Genomic DNA, 15,804 nt, shown 5'->3' with positions numbered 1-15,804 from the left:
GGTATTTGTAGTTTGTTTCCACTTCCCCTCTGTGTGTAATGGTTGCCTGCTGCAAGGTACTGTATCCGTTTGTTCTCTTTGGGGAGGTCTTATTTTTAAAATGAATCCGTGATCTAGGGGTATCTGTAAGAGCTAGACTTTCAGCACAAAATGCAAACTTTAAACAAAGTGAGTTTCAGATAAAGTTGCGTTTCTGGGCCTGATTCCCTGTTGGTTTGCATCTTGTGTTGGCATTGCTTTCAGTTCAGAATAGAAACACCTTACATGCATGTGCAAGGCAGTTCAAAATTAGGCTCTCTGTCTTTTTCTGGGCTATGTCCATTTCCCCAGTCCATCTCAGCAACTTTATTGGACGCTTGTTGGACATTTTGAGCCCCACATTTTGTAAGGAACCCCCCCCCCCCCGCTCATTAAAGTGGTTTGATATGATTTTCAAATTCAGTAAAAACGTATTTGACTGCATGTGAGCATCCCCTGGAGTGCTGGAACCCAAGCACTGATGCAGAGCTTTTGGGTATGAGAACCTGAAAATAAAATTGGCACTGGGCTAGTCGATTTCACTTATGTTTAGTTTCTCTGTCTCAGCTGAGTGAAGTAAATGAATTGCAGAAAGAGAGTGAAAATTACTGTGTTGAAAAAATTATTTCCGTTTCCTGAGCTGTGTGTGCAGTTCAGGTACAGTGTAGGTGACAGCTGGGAGAGGACTTCCATTGGGAAGTGACTTGTTTGGGGGTGAAGAGTAGAGTTGGGGGCAGGGGGGAGCAGAGGTAGCAGGGCCCAAGTAACAATGACAGGGGAAGGCAGCACAATCAAGCAGTGGATGGGTAGGGGACAAGCACTGGGGCGTGGTGGGTAGCTGGCAGCAGAAAGCCAGGCAGGGTGCCGAGGGGTGCCAGCAAGTGGGAAGGAATGGATATTGGGGGGTGATAAGAGGGAGGCATGCAGGTGGAAGAAGCAGCAGCAGCAGGTGGTTGGCTGGTAGTGAGTGCAGCGGTGGTGGTGGCATCTCAGAAACCCCTCTGATCTAAAAGCAGTCTGGCAGGTGACTAAAGTGCTGTGCTTGGACCTGGGGGTTAACAATCTGAGGTGCTGCAGGCATTTGTAATATGATTTTAAATCTGACACTGTCCCTTTAAATTTCCCTTTGCTCCATGTTTAATTTCCAGAGTATGGAGTATGTGAGGCTCTGTTGGAGGGGCTGTTAATACATCTGCTCTCTACAACTCCAGGTATGAAGAACTCAGTGGTATTGTATATTTTTGTTATTCCTTTAACGCACTGCTCTTAGCTACACTGGTTTGAACCCAGAGTAACTTCGCTGGCCTCAATTGAGCAACTTTTGACTTATGCCAGCATAGCCTATAATAGAATCTGGGCCACTATGTTTGAGCTATACAAGTATCTGGATCCGCCTGGCCCTGAATGATTTCATCCTGTATCACATGTGCTGTTGAGTTTTGAAGAATTGTGGGAGTGGCAGTCCAGGATCAGATTCTCTTCTGCCGTGTCACACACTGGCTTTTGGTCTGGCTTTGTAGAGCCACGCTGGGGTATCTTGGTCCCATTCTCAGAGAGCCCAGCCTGACACACAGTGTAGCATCAGCAAGTGAAGCCCTGTGATTGTTTCTCTGAGTAATGGCATGCTGTAACATGTATTGATGGTCTCTTTAAATATATGAACGAGGGGAAGCCAGTGAGATCAGCAAGATGGGGAGAGATGGTCGGCAGAAGAAAACGTGGTTTCTGTCCAAATGGAAGGAGGATACACATTCTTTTAGCGCAGGTTAGAGTCTGCCATCACCTTACAGTAGGTGCAATCAAATAAATTCTATTTTGCCCTTGTATGCTGCCTTTCATCTCATAGCGCTTTATACACGTTAATTAAGGCTCACAACACCCCTGCCAGGTAGAACAGTATTATGAGCCCCGTTTCACTGCTTGGTAAACAAAGGTATCAGTAGGCCACAGGAGTTTTCCAGCCAACATCGCATAAGAGGCCTCATTCTCCACTACCTTGCACTGTGTCTAGTCACTTACAGGTATGCACAGCTGATGCAAGACTGAGTGAGTGGAGGATTATGGTTTGGGAGCAGAGGTAGAGAGGAAGGATGATCCAGTGGTTAAAACAGCAGCCTAGGCCTTGAAAGTCCTGGGTTCACTTCCCTGCTCTCTACTTTGAGTCATTGTGCCTCAGTTTCCCCATCCATAAAATCAGGATAATGGCACTGCTCTGCCTTACAGAGGTGTTGTGAGGATAAACATGTTAAAGATTGTGAGGTGCTACTATGGTGGTGGTCATTTTACTCACATTTGCGCGGGCTAGATGACTATGCGATGTGCAAGTCAGTGGTGAATTGAGCCCTGGAAGTCTGTGCCTATGCTCAGAGTAGAGCTCAGGTCACCTGTCACTCAGTCGCTCACGTGACTTAACCGCAAGATCTCCTTGGAAGTCGTGACGGCGAGTGAAGGTGACCTCCTTTGCACTGAGCTGGGTCTCCTTTCCATTACCCTTGTATTTATTAAGAGAATATACATTTTCAGGGGAACAAATAACAGCCGAGTGTAGATGTTTCTAAACTCCTATCTTTGCCTTATCTGCCTTTGAAAAAGCAAACATGAAACTTCGGATTGTTTATTTGCCTGCCTCCCTTTAAGATAGCATAACCTTGAGAGTACAATGTGTGAGCTTTTTTATTTTTAAACCAGTGATGTCAATGCTAATAAATGTTTCTATTAAACTATGAAGAATCAATCCTGCCTTTCATACATATACATCCAGGCTTTTTTCTTCTGCCAAGATTTACCAGGCCTGGGTCAAGATGAGGAAGCAGGAGAACCAAGAGGTCTAAAGCAGGATTAAGTGGGGCTACTGGATGTTGGGGACATCAAAGCATGGGTATGCAACACTGATATATAAAGGTGGCTTCCAAGCCAGTTCACAACAGTGAGTAAAGCTGATACTGTAAGTAGGAGAGATGGCAGGAGGTAGGAGCTCTCACCGAGAGTTCTGATTCTTAATTAAAATCCCACAGTACACAAAAAAGGGCCTGATTTCATTCCCACTTACCCTATTTGTGACTTCAGTGGAGTTACTCCTGATTTACACCAGTGTGTGGAGAATCAGGCCTACATCTCTATAGACTTTATGCATTACAAAAGTATTATGTGGCATAATTTTATAATTCACCAATCTCCTCCCCCTCCAACCGCCACCCCCCCCCCCGAAACACCAAAAGAAAAACTAATTCCCTCAATAGCCAGCGATAACCAAATCTTTGCTTCCTGATTGACTCATTAGAGGTGACTACAGGTTTTGAACCTCTAAACACATCCCCTCTTCAGAGTTTTTTTCAGGAACATTCTAAAATTGAGCTGTTATACTTAAAGCAATTCATGGTCATGATGGAGATCTGTTTGATTTAAAAGGATTCTGGCCAACACTTTCAGAGCTGGATACCTCCCTGTAGGCGCCTCAATCCTATAGGTACCTAAAAATTGAGTCACCCAGGTTTGAATCCAAACCATGTATTGAGAATTCTGCTCCCACAACTGATTTCAGTGTCAAGACCTACTATCCCAAGGGATAAAGATCCCAAGAGCTGATAAATCTCATGGTCATTACAATTTTGAAGTAAATATCTGCTTAATATTCCTTTTTGCAGGAAGTAAACCACTAGTGGCTTGTTAGATCACACCTGCTATAATGCTTTGGCAAAAGTAGAAGTTATGAAGAGAATGCCACAAATGTCAGTTCCCATAAGGCTTATAGATAGTCACAGACAGGCTAGTCCATTCAGTGCCCAAGGAATGAGTACTTCTCTATGATTGAAGACGCTATGAGAAGAAAGGTTTCAGAGTAGCAGCCGTGTTAGTCTGTATCTGCAAAATAAAAGGAGGACTTGTGGCACCTGAGAGACTAACAAATTTATTTGAGCATAAGCTTTCGTGAGCTACAGCCCACTTCATCGGATGTATGCATGCTGTAGCTCACGAAAGCTTATGCTCAAATAAATTTGTTAGTCTCTCAGGTGCCACAAGTACTCCTTTTCTTTATGAGAGGAAAGTAGCTCATCAGCTTCTTCCTTCCTTTTCACGCATGGATTCATTGATCCATTTGCACCATTCCAAATGCTTCCCTGTAGGTAGGTTATGCTTTTGTGCCACTTTGTACGAGTTACGCTCCTCAGATATTGGGCCTAATTAAAACTGCATTTCCTGATCAAAAGTGAATGAAAGAAGGGCTCAGACATAGCAAACAAACGCATTTTCCCCAAGAGCCTGAGCTGTACTGCAGGCAGTCTGGGGTCTGTCTTATGGGCACACAGCTCCCTGCCCATGGTGAGATAGTTAAGTGCTGCAAGAGCCTTAAGACCACTCACTTGACTCTTCTATCTTACTCAGAGGAGGATCAGAAAAGCAGAGCTATACGAACAATAGCAATAAGCCCACCATAACTGTAAGTGGCTAAGATGTAGTCCCCATTCTGCAGATCACACAGTGAGTCTGCTGTTATGTAAACATGGGGCACACATAGGGAAACAGCTCAGGGACGGGTAGAACATGTGCAGAATCTCATCCCTATGCAGCTGCCTTATGGCCACTTGAGGCTCCTCAAGCATTCCTCAGCTGGAGATCTCAGTGCCAGAAGCTACAGCAAGCGCCCTAGGGGATCACTGACAGTGAGTTTGACTTTCAGCTGTTTTATTGTGTTTGTCGTAGGAGGACTTATGTACAGTGTTTTTTTCAAAATCCAGAAGCATATTTTCACTTTCCCCAGATGATGCTAAAAACAAGAGGAATCGTAGCACTGGGGATTCAAGCTCTGAGCAGGGCCTGTGGGATTAAAACCACAGCCTTGGTTTTGGTGGGCTTGTTTCCCTAAAACATCTCATGGGGATACTCCATTTGCACACATGTCATGCTTCTCAAATGAGCCAGCATTGCATTTATAGTTGAACAGCTGCAGGGATTTGCTGTGTCTGGAAGGGCTGGGCCTCCACCATGCAAACACATGACACCTGTTCCAGGCCTGTCAACCTTCAGCTCTGTGTAAGGCTCCCAATGGCCGTTGTACGTGTCACTCAACCAGCTACAAAATAATCCGCTCCCTGCGAAGTGGTTACTGAACGTTCTGAGTGTATCGTAGCAGTAGGCTCGGTGTGGTTGTCAGAGATGTGCAGCAAGGACGTGTCAAATGCGGAGAGATTGGCTCATTTCTTTCTTTATTTTTATTTCCTCAGATGACTCCGCCTCCACCAGTTTCTTATAAATCTGACAAACGTTGCTGGGCTTAGACTGTGGTGCGATCCGTGACATCGTCAGAGATCCAAGATGGTGGAATTTAATTGGCGGGTGAGGAGACTTTTGTTGTTAAAGCCTGGGGTGGGGATGTTAAAGAGGAGCATGTTAAGCTAGAGCTGGGGATGTTGTGTCAGAGTGTGTGTCTTTGTTTGGCGTAAGCACCATGTTCAGGTTTAAGGGGATTAACTGCAGCTCTCTCCCCATGGAATCTGGAGACTTAATAATATATATCCTACCGTATATATTCAGTGCCTTGCAAGTTGACTTTGCTGTGTGCCTATGAGTGAGGACTTTGCTGTGGGCCTCAGAGTACTATAGACAGACGCTGTCTTGCTTCTCCATACACACACTCCACATGGCATTTGGCTCTGCTTTTCTTCCTTTCTGTCTAGTCCCCTTTCAAGGCTGTGCTGTAGCACAGTTGCTGTGTTGTCTATACCATTCATCCCCATGTTGCTGTTTGGTATCCCTGGTACAGATGTACCACTTAGTCAGCAGCACACCAGACACAATGACTTTCTTGAGATGGGGAAGGTTTTAATTAAATGCACGAGCAGCTTCTTGGTATTTTGGTCCTGTCTGGATGGGAAGTAAGAAATCACCTGAGGTTATAGCTAACTGGCATTTGGGGCATATGAGAATATTGGCTTTGCTAGTACACCTAGAGGTATGCATAAGGGCATCCTAATCCCCCTTAGCAGGTGTACAGTGCTCTGCTCTTTCAGGAATAATGAGCTGCCAGAGAGTTGTCATTTACTTTATTCTAGTCTTATCTTCATTTGAGTAACATGGGGCGGGGGAAAGCAGCTCCAATAAATCTTATAGTTTTATTTGGCTTGGAGACTCCTCATCGACATAACTCACCAGCAACGACACAACAGAACCACTAACCCAGGAACCTATCCTTGCAACAAAGCCCGTTGCCAACTGTGTCCACATATCTATTCAGGGGACACCATCATAGGGCCTAATCACATCAGCCACACTATCAGAGGCTCGTTCACCTGCACATCTACCAATGTGATATATGCCATCACGTGCCAGGAATGCCCCTCTGCCATGCCCCTCGGACAGTCTCTACATAAAAGAATAAATGGTCACAAATCAGATGTCAAGAATTATAACATTCAAAAACCAGTCGGAGAACACTTCAATCTCTTTGGTCACTCAATTAAAAGACCTAAAAGTGGCAATTCTTCAACAAAAAAACTTCAAAAACAGACTCCAACGAGAGACTGCTGAATTGGAATTAATTTGCAAACTGGATACAATTAACTTAGGCTTGAATAAAGACTGGGAGTGGATGGGTCATTACACAAAGTAAAACTATCTCCCCATGTTTATCCTCCCGCCCCCGACTGTTCCTCAGATGTTCTTGTCAACTGCTGGAAATGGCTCATCTTGATTATCACGACAAAACGTTCCCCCCCAACCCCCCCACTCTCCTGCTGGTAATAGCTCACCTTACCTGATCATTCATACTCAAATAAATTTGTTAGTCTCTAAGATGCCACAAGTACTCCTTTTCTTTTTGCGAATACAGACTAACACGGCTGCTACTCTGAAACTCTCGTTACAGGGTGTATGGTAAAACCCATTGTTTCATGTTCTCTGTGTATATAAATCTCCCCACTGTATTTTCCACTGAATGCATCCGATGAAGTGAGCTGTAGCTCACAAAAGCTTATGCTCAAATAAATTGGTTAGTCTCCAAGGTGCCACAAGTCCTTCTTTTCTTTTATTTGTAAAGCTGTAACTTATCCTCTTTTAAATTCCTCCTTAAAACCTACCCCTGCTGTGATGCCTACCAGTCACTCCTGATTAGCATTGGCTAGGTAATAGGTCAGCTGGGACTTAAATTTTTCCACTCAGTTCTGTTTGCTTGCCCCATATTCCCATCCACCCCACCACGTTTGTCCATTTTGTCTATCTTATGAGTCCTTTCCAATACCTAGGCTATAAATTCAACGGGGCAGGTAGTATTTTCTCATCTCTGGTGTTACTCTATTCATTCCTGGTGCAACAGGTTACACCATGAATGACTTTGGCTTATGAACTGATATAGGGATAGCTCCCCACACACACATAGATACTCCCTGCCACCTTGTGTACTAACAGTTTTCATGTGTAAATGATATTAATCGAAGCAGCAGTGCTACCAAGAAGCCTTGTAGCTGTGCTTCCTGAGATTACATAGATATGGTTGAAAGACAGCACAACCCCTACAAATTGTGATGAAGTTCTTTGCAAAATTAGGACCCTGGGCTGCAGCTGTAGATGGATCTAGTATAATTTCGTATAAAGTCTGTGCAATGTGGACAAATCAGCACTCCTAAACTTGAGCATTTCCTGATATCTATATTTTAAATTGACAACTGTAATGGAGTGATAACATAGGGGGTTTTATTTGCATTATGTATTCTAATATTGGCGAAACTGAGTTACAGCATACTAGTAGTTATAGTAAGTGAAAGGTTTGACTATCAAGTTACTTTGCACTGCTTTCAGGTGGGGAATTAGGCCAGCTGGCTCTTTGAAACAGCATGAGGTGAAATTCTAGCATCTACAGTGCATTTCTGATACTGAAAGCTCCATTACGCGTTGCCCGATCCTCTGCCAGTGTGTTTTAAAGTTCTTTATTATGCAGTTTTTGCACTTAGATTTTCCACACACATCTCTTATAGTATCAAATCTTTATAATGTGGAAAAGTTTGTGAAGCATCACCAACCCCAAGCATTCAAAATCATGAGTCAGGCCACAAAACTGCCCCCATGAGATTTAGTATATAAATAAATGTGGGGTCTTATTTGCTTTCCGGCTTTTGAGCTTTTAGGGGGTCACTTTTTCAAGCTGTCTTCTGCAGCCGTGACAGCTAGAACGTTCTAAATGACAGCTGAGACCTGATTCCAGGAGCTGGCGCTTTAAGTAAAACACCAGCTAGTGCGAGCCTCATTATAAAATTGTGGGAATTGGTAACGCTAAGTCATATGGATGAATATTAACAAGAATTAGGCCTCAGAAATGCAAATATGTGCTTAAAGCTGAGCATATGCGTAACCTTTGCAGGATCTTGGCCTTGGTTTGTTTTCCTCTGAAGAATTTAATATTGGTCAATATCAGAGACATTAGCAAATATCTTCTATCCTGAATTGAGCAGAGATCCTCCCACCCACCTATGCCCTGCTTACATTAGAAAAACTACCCATTTACTGAGAACGTCGGTAATTTTAATAATTTTATTACAATAATGTTAAAATAAAAGAAATGGTACAGAGTTTAAGCGAAGAAGTTTCTGGTTATCAGGGAATAAGGTATAGATTACTAAAGGGTGCGGAACATAGTTTCCCTTTGTCTGCACTTGCAATTAAGTTCAGCACGCATAGCTAACAACCGTTCTCAGCTTTTTCAGTGTAGGCAGGACCCCAGCGAACCCTTCACACCACACTGTAATGGATATTTATCACCTGATTAACTTGTGAGGGTGACTAGAGCTTGGTTAAGAATAAATAACAAATAGTTTACTGACAGGTTTCAGAGTAGCAGCCGTGTTAGTCTGTATTTGCAAAAAGAAAAGGAGTACTTGTGGCACCTTAGAGACTAACAAATTTATTAGAGTATAAGCTTTCGTGAGCTACAGCTCACTTCATCAGTTTATTCTGGAAGTTTTTCTGTGTGCAAATTGTCTGCAAACAGATCTGTTTTCTCAGATTCAGCCATTACTCAGAATGATTGGCCAGATAGCTTTTGTGACTGATGTGTGGCCTGAAGCTTATTCACAAGCAGCACATTGTGAAATATTCATTATGAAATGTCTGAGCTCTTTTGGCTGGACACAGAGGTCACTGCAACTCAACACAAAAATTGGGGATGAGCCAATTGGATTTTTTTTTCCATGCAGAACTCTGTATTTTACTCACAGAAAAGCAGTTAACCAAAAAAAAATCTGTATGGAACACAGGGATTCCACAGATCAGCATTTATTACCCATCCCTGGGCGACAAAAACAGCCTTATCCCAGGGAACCTACAACTTCCTGTTTCTGGATCAGCTGCTTTTATGGCCTCTCCCTGGAGCTCTGTGTGGGCCAGAGATGGAATGAATTCGGGTTATCTGGTCTCTGCACCCAGTCACATGGTGTATTTCTGTGCCCTGAATGGATGACATGCTTTTTTTCAATATGCAGCACTCCCTTTTTGGACTTTGACGTCTGCACAGATATTCACAAAAACCAGTGTCATTCCTCCCTCCCTCCCTCCTTCCCCTCCCCTCCCCCTTGAGAGAAAGGAATACACATCTCCTTGTGTCTGGATGACTGTCTCAACAGATCACCTTTATGGATCGATGTTACACAGAGCCTGGCAGCCACTGCTACATGCCTTCAAGATCATGGCTTTGAGGGAACAAGAGCCAATTACAGCCCTCGCAAACCCCCAGTATTAGTGGGGTCTGGTCACCATCCAAGACTGTGTCTTTATTTCAGAGGAAGATGGTGTCTGTGATTTATCAGTCATTGGCTTACAGCTCCTAAGCTACAATTCTTGACTCAGCTCTGGCTCTTTTGGTCTCATACATGAATACCTTGTGCAATTCCTTGATTTGTTTCTATCCTGCAACTGCAACAAACCAGTACATAAAGATCTTGGTCTAGAGCCAGTATTACCATTGCCTGATGAGCTCATCTTTGATATTATTCTGTAGCTACCTGATATCAGGTCCAGGTAAGGTGGTCATCAGCATGGCTAGCAGGCTGCCATGTAAGAGGCTGTAAGAGGAGCACATTTGGGCTGTTGTGTAACTCAAGCAATGTGGTGCCAGGAGGAGTTTTGATATTTAACGGTTCTAGAGTTATCATCCATCGTAATCCCCCTTTTCCGGCTGATGATTCTTCAGAAACCTGGGGTGAATTCCTAACTCCATTGAAGTCAATGGCAAAACTAAGTACATAAACTTCTAGGAAGGCCAAAAATCTTCAGCAGTGCCCAGGAAAGCAACTTTGATAATGCCTAATGTCTGAGACTAGTGTAGGAATCAGGTGAATCCTCACAGTTACCACTCAAAGTTTGCTTTCTGCAAATCTCTTGCAACATTCACTTAAAATTTGCCCTTTAAGCAAACCATCTTGCCAGTAAACTAATTCACAGAAAAGCAAACCTAGAAGGAGGTGTGAATACGGGCAAAGCGAATTCATTTACAAATTGAGATGAATTGAGGGAAATATTTTTCAGTCTGCACCTGAACTCTGATCCAGATGGCCAGAGATTTCCCATGGGAAGACTGCATGCACTGCATTGCCATAGCATGAACAAAGTCTTGAATAATACAGCTTCCAAAGGGAAGGTCTATAGTATGCCATAGATGTGCTTTAAATGTCACAGTTGCTCAAGTGTTGTAGAAACTCTGTTGAAATATATTGTTTTCTATTTCAGGCTTTGGAGAATTTTCCACTGCTGATGTACATTTTGGCAGCTAAAACATTAATTCTTTGCTTGGCATTTGCTGGAGCAAAAATATACCAGAGTAAAAAACTTGAACAAAAAATGAAAAAAGAACATGAGGCAAAGCTGAAAAAGGAAGCAGAGAAGAAGGAAGATTGAAGAATCTTACAAGGTATAGAATTACTGGCTCAACTGGTGTGTGATAACAGCAGGAGGGCAGTATACTGTTATAGCTCATTATGATGTTTTGGTTCTGATCTAGCTGGATTCAAGTGTTATCTTGCTCATCACCACTTATCCTGTAGTCAAACAAAAATATTTCCTGTGTTACTTCAGCACATGCATGTACGCTAAGTGGTTCAATCCTCTACCACTGACACAATGATCACCAGAAAAGTCACATTGTTGTGCATGACCTTTAAGAGATCTTTGTACGAGATTCTCTTTCTGCTATGTATCTACCTAAGCTTTTAGACCATCCTCAGCACCTATGGGATCTGAGCACCAGAAGACAAGTTTAAATTGGGCTCAACACAGGGGTAACTGGATGAGCTAATGGTCCCGTCTGACCTTTTAAAAAAAATCTAAGACTTTAAAGAAAACTTAAATCTCTCACATAGTTTAAGTATGTTACAGGACGAAAGTGCTTTAGCTGGAAGAGCAAAACCATGTCGCAAGGAGTTCTCCGAGGTGGATATATCATGCAAGTTTCACTATACAACAGGCTATGCACTTTACTGGTATAAATGGGCCCCATTTTGGGAGCTGTGAGCAGTGCTCGGTGCTTAAAGGTCTTGCATACCCTTGCCTCTGACTGGCTTGAGAGAGAGCTGAGCACGCTCAGCAACTGATAGTGCCCATAGCATGGAGAAGTATAGTCGTGCCAGTATAATGTACACCATCTGGGATGTGGTACCAAGAAGAGTGTCTTCTGCTCTAATCACTAGACTGCAGGGGGGATCAAGAGACAGGGGTGCTATTCTCTGCTCTGCCACTTGTTCGCTATGTGACTTTGGACAAGTCACTGTCTTGCTCTGTGCCTTAGTTTCTGTATCAGTAAAATAGGGATAATATGACTTCCATAGTGCTTTACTTCTTTACATTTACAAAGTGTTGTTATTAGCAGAACTCCTGTTGCATTTTTTAAATTAAGGTTCACCCCATGTAAGAAATCAATTTCAATTTTTAAAAGTGTTAGCAATTTGGGCCCAAGTCCTGTCACCATTATTCTTCTTCCAAAACTCCTTCTTGGGTGAATGGGAGTTATGCATAAAAGTTGGTGGCAGAATATGACCCTAAGAATAAGTTGTGAGAATGCAGTGGTTGTCTATATGCCAAGTTGCTTCACCACTTTAGGTGAAGCTTCAGCTGTGATTTTAAACTGACTTAGTTAACTGGTGCACAAGGCTCCATAGACACTCCTATTTCAGTTTAAACCAGACTTATTGCAGTTTGGCCCAAGCTGATTAGGAACAGGTTTAAGGCAAATGGAAATACATTCTATTCTTAAACCGAAATAAGAATTTCCGCACAGGAGTTTGCAATGATTTAACTAAACCTGTTCAACTAAACTGGTGCAAGCTGTAGACAAGGCCTAAGGAAAACAGCAAAGGGCAGAGAGAAAAGTTGCCATGAGACACATTCATTCAGTATGATTCTGCATGTGAATCTAAACACCAAAATGGCAGCTCCCTGTGTTCCAAATATCCAGTCAACAGCATGGCAGCATCACGCCATGCACCACAGGGAGGATCATTGTTAGCTGAGACAGGAAGATACAGAGGAAAATGTTTTGAATTTCTTCCGTGTATCGTCCTTTGATTTGGCGTCTGGGAAGCACTAATTTATGAACTAGAAAGATAGGGAAGAACTATTCTCTTTCTCTATCATGTTTCAGTGACTGTTTTATTAAAATTCTACTAGGCTAGGGATAAGGTTTCAAAAATAAATATCCAGGGCTGGTGTATATGTGGGAGGAGAAGTGTTCAGGAGTCCTCTCCCACCATTCAAGCCACTGGGACACAGCACTAGGGAGGTGTGGGAAAGTCTGGCTGTCACTGTGGCCTGAATTTGCAAGGGAACATGGTTTCCTGCCTAAGGGCTATACCCTGACCCTCCATTAGCTAGTGTTCAGACTATGGTCAGTAGCACTCCGCTACTTTTACAACAGCAGCAAAACCTACCCTGCCTGTGTGCCGTCGCTGGCCCGGCCAGTAGAATTCGGGCCAGAAGCATTCTTGGCACAAAAGTTATACCTGCCAGTGTTGGAGATTTTCCCCCCAAAAGGCATAATTTGGTCCTGATGCGTTTTCTCATTTATATTGCCTGTCATCTTAGACTGTGAACACTGGAGCAGGGAGCAGGTCCTCCACTTGGCACTGTACAGCAGTGAGAATGTTTTGCATGTTTAACAAGTAATAAAAATTCTGCTGGAGAGAGAGGCTAAACCAAAGTAGTTGCATCCCTGCTTCTGCCTGGTGTTCGGTTTCATGTGGAGCCCTTCCCTGATGTTACCCTCTGAGAGAGCCATGCTGCCATGAAGCATGGGGAGGTCCAGGGAGTACTGAGGAGATGGGCCTCCACAAGAATACCTTGGCTATCCAAAGATGGCCCCAAATCCTCAGGATCTCCTCACAGCTATTGGGACACTCATGAACTGGAGGATCAATTTCTTCTTTGTTTACATGGGGAATGGTGGCAGCGGAAGGAACCCTCCAACCCAAAGGATGTTCTAACACAAGAACATCAGAATGGCCATACTAGGTCAGACCAATGGTCCCTCTAGCCCAGTATCCTGTCTTCTGACAGTGGCTGGTGCCAGATGCTTCAGAGAACAGAAGAGGGTAGTAGTTACTGAGTGATCCATCCCGTTTTCTAGTGCCAGCTTCTGGCAGTCAGGGGCTTAGGGATACTCAGAGCATGGGGTTGCGTCCCTGACCATCTTGGCTAATGGCCATTGATGGACCTATCCTCCATGAACTGATCTTAATTCTTTTTTTGAACGTAGTTATCCTTTTAGCCTTCACAACCTCCCCTGGCAATGAGTTCCACAGGTTGACAGTGTGTTGTGTGAAAAGTACTTCCAAATGTTAGTGTTAAACTTGCTGTCTATTAATTTCATTGGGTGACGCCTGGTGCTTGTGTTACATGAAGGGGTAAATAACACTTCCCTATTCACTTTCTCCACACCGCTTTGTGCAATCCACATAGTGTTAAGGCTGCAGAGCTTTGTGTTTGGCCATGGCTTTCCACATGGGAAAGCTGATTTAGAACAGTGGTTCTCAACCTATTTGGGCTCAGCACGCATTTGTAAATGTTTATGGCCTGTCACAACCCAGTAAATACTCTGAGGGTAGAGGGTCTGGGGCAGAGCTGTAACTAGGCATTTTAGTGCCCAGGGCAAGCAAGCATATTTACGCCCCCTACCAGAGGTGACGTGTTGGGAGGTCACGTGCCTCCCCAGATATTTGGTTCCCCCCCCCCCGCCCCAACCCAGACAGCCTGGTGGTCTGTTGAGGTTCATTGGGGGTGGATTTGGTGTGCCATCCCTGAGCCCTGCTGCGTGGGGTTGACCCCACCGAGCCCCACCTGGCATTACTGGCCTAAGCCAGCCCTGGGCAGCTGCCCCTCTTGCCCTGCCCTGGTTCTGACCCTGCCCTGAGGTGGTTTCAGGTGGATCCTGCCTGGCACTCATCCCATAGTGGCAGCTTCTGTGCTGTGGGGCTGACTGGGCTCGGCTCTTGCGTCTGGGCATTGCAAACTCCGGAGTTGTAGCACCACTCAGGTTTGGCCCCGCTCCCCTGACCGGACCAACTTTTGTGTGAGTGGAGTTGTGACCTGGCTCATGGGTTGCAGTGCCACTCACTCAAATTTGGCCGACTTAGACTCCCCTCGTCATGACAGTTGGGCCAAACCTGAGTGGCGCTGGGACCCCAGAGGCTGCAGTGCCTGGAACAAGGAGGCGAGCCCAGCCAGCCCTGTGGGACAGGAGCCACAGGAGCTGCCACGTGACCCTTTGAAACATTCTGGCGACCCAATGTTGGGGCCCAACCCACAGGTTGAGAAACCCTGATTTAGACCATATGTTGTAAGCATAGCACATTTGCTGTTCTCACTAATTTTATCATTGTTTTTTCTCTGCAGATTTCCTGACATTTCCTGCTCATGTGGATACCTTTCCCGGGAGGGTGAAGACTTCCCTTAGATGGAACGATGTGTCAAAGAAATAAACCGTCCCCGAGCAGCATTCATTTAAACTGCATATTGACTTTTTATACATGTAATAAGAATACCCATCCTCTATTTATACAATAAAGGTTCCACAGTAGGAACGGGCTGGGTCTCTGCTTGTCAGAAATGCTGCACCTAAGGCAGGTGCTGTAAAAGAGGCTGTTCTTAAAATCAGCTGTGGAGTGCAGAAAAACAATCACTTCTAACTAGGAAATCCATCACAGGTGCCTCAAGCTGGTGGAGATAGCAGGAGGCAGATAATAGAAAGCCCCAGACTCTCCTTGCTCCTTTCTCAAGGCAACCAGCACCAGCTGCAGAGGAGAGCCTAGGGCATGCCTAGTCCCGCCCCTGGACCCAGAATAACCAATCCAGGGTGTAGGCTGTTAGGGACAATATCCGTGTGTCTTCCTAGATCTACCCTACATGCAGCGCCTAGTGCACACAGTGCTGTACTGTAGTAATAATAATAATAATAATAGCACAAATCAAACCAGAACTATTAAAACTTGGCAGTTTCTGCTCTTCTGAGGAGTTGGAGGTCTCTCTTGCATTATTTTGCTACGCAGAGAACACTTAGAGATGCCAATAGTTACAGCTGCCTCAGTATTTCCATTATAAAGAGTCATTTGTCAGTGGCTTATAACTTCTCAAAGTTTCACCTTTGTGTCTGATATTTGAGGGAAAAATCAGGCCTGTGGCTCTGAGGTCACGTTTCGGGCCTCTGTGTAGTGTAAGAGGTGACCAAACAGTGGCTCACTGCCACCCTCTTTCTGCGACTGCAGAATTGTGGTACCTGGTGAAATCAAACAAGCAATTCTAGCTTTTGGAGACTGTGTA

At 44.3% G+C, this 15,804-nt stretch overlaps 1 protein-coding gene across 6 annotated transcripts; it reads left to right on the top strand.

The window, feature by feature from the left end:
* SMIM11 (small integral membrane protein 11) lies at positions 1-15,068 on the top strand. Of its 6 annotated transcripts, XM_073361455.1 has the most exons (7): positions 1-56; positions 1,167-1,229; positions 1,685-1,783; positions 2,799-2,896; positions 5,241-5,352; positions 10,729-10,909; positions 14,881-15,068. In XM_073361455.1, the coding sequence occupies exons 5-6, from the start codon at positions 5,332-5,334 to the stop codon at positions 10,894-10,896; spliced, it is 189 nt and encodes a 62-aa protein (XP_073217556.1). In that variant the 5' UTR covers positions 1-56; positions 1,167-1,229; positions 1,685-1,783; positions 2,799-2,896; positions 5,241-5,331; the 3' UTR covers positions 10,897-10,909; positions 14,881-15,068. The 6 variants fall into 6 exon arrangements, with proteins under 6 accessions (XP_073217556.1, XP_073217564.1, XP_073217569.1 ...); XM_073361463.1 differs by lacking the exon at positions 1,685-1,783; XM_073361468.1 differs by lacking the exon at positions 1,685-1,783 and having other exon boundaries at positions 2,780-2,896.
* The last annotated feature ends 736 nt before the right edge of the window (positions 15,069-15,804 follow it).

Source organism: Lepidochelys kempii, chromosome 1 (assembly GCF_965140285.1).
Source record: "Lepidochelys kempii isolate rLepKem1 chromosome 1, rLepKem1.hap1, whole genome shotgun sequence".
NCBI lineage: Eukaryota > Metazoa > Chordata > Testudines > Cheloniidae > Lepidochelys > Lepidochelys kempii.
This window is presented reverse-complemented; position numbering and strand designations above follow the sequence as displayed.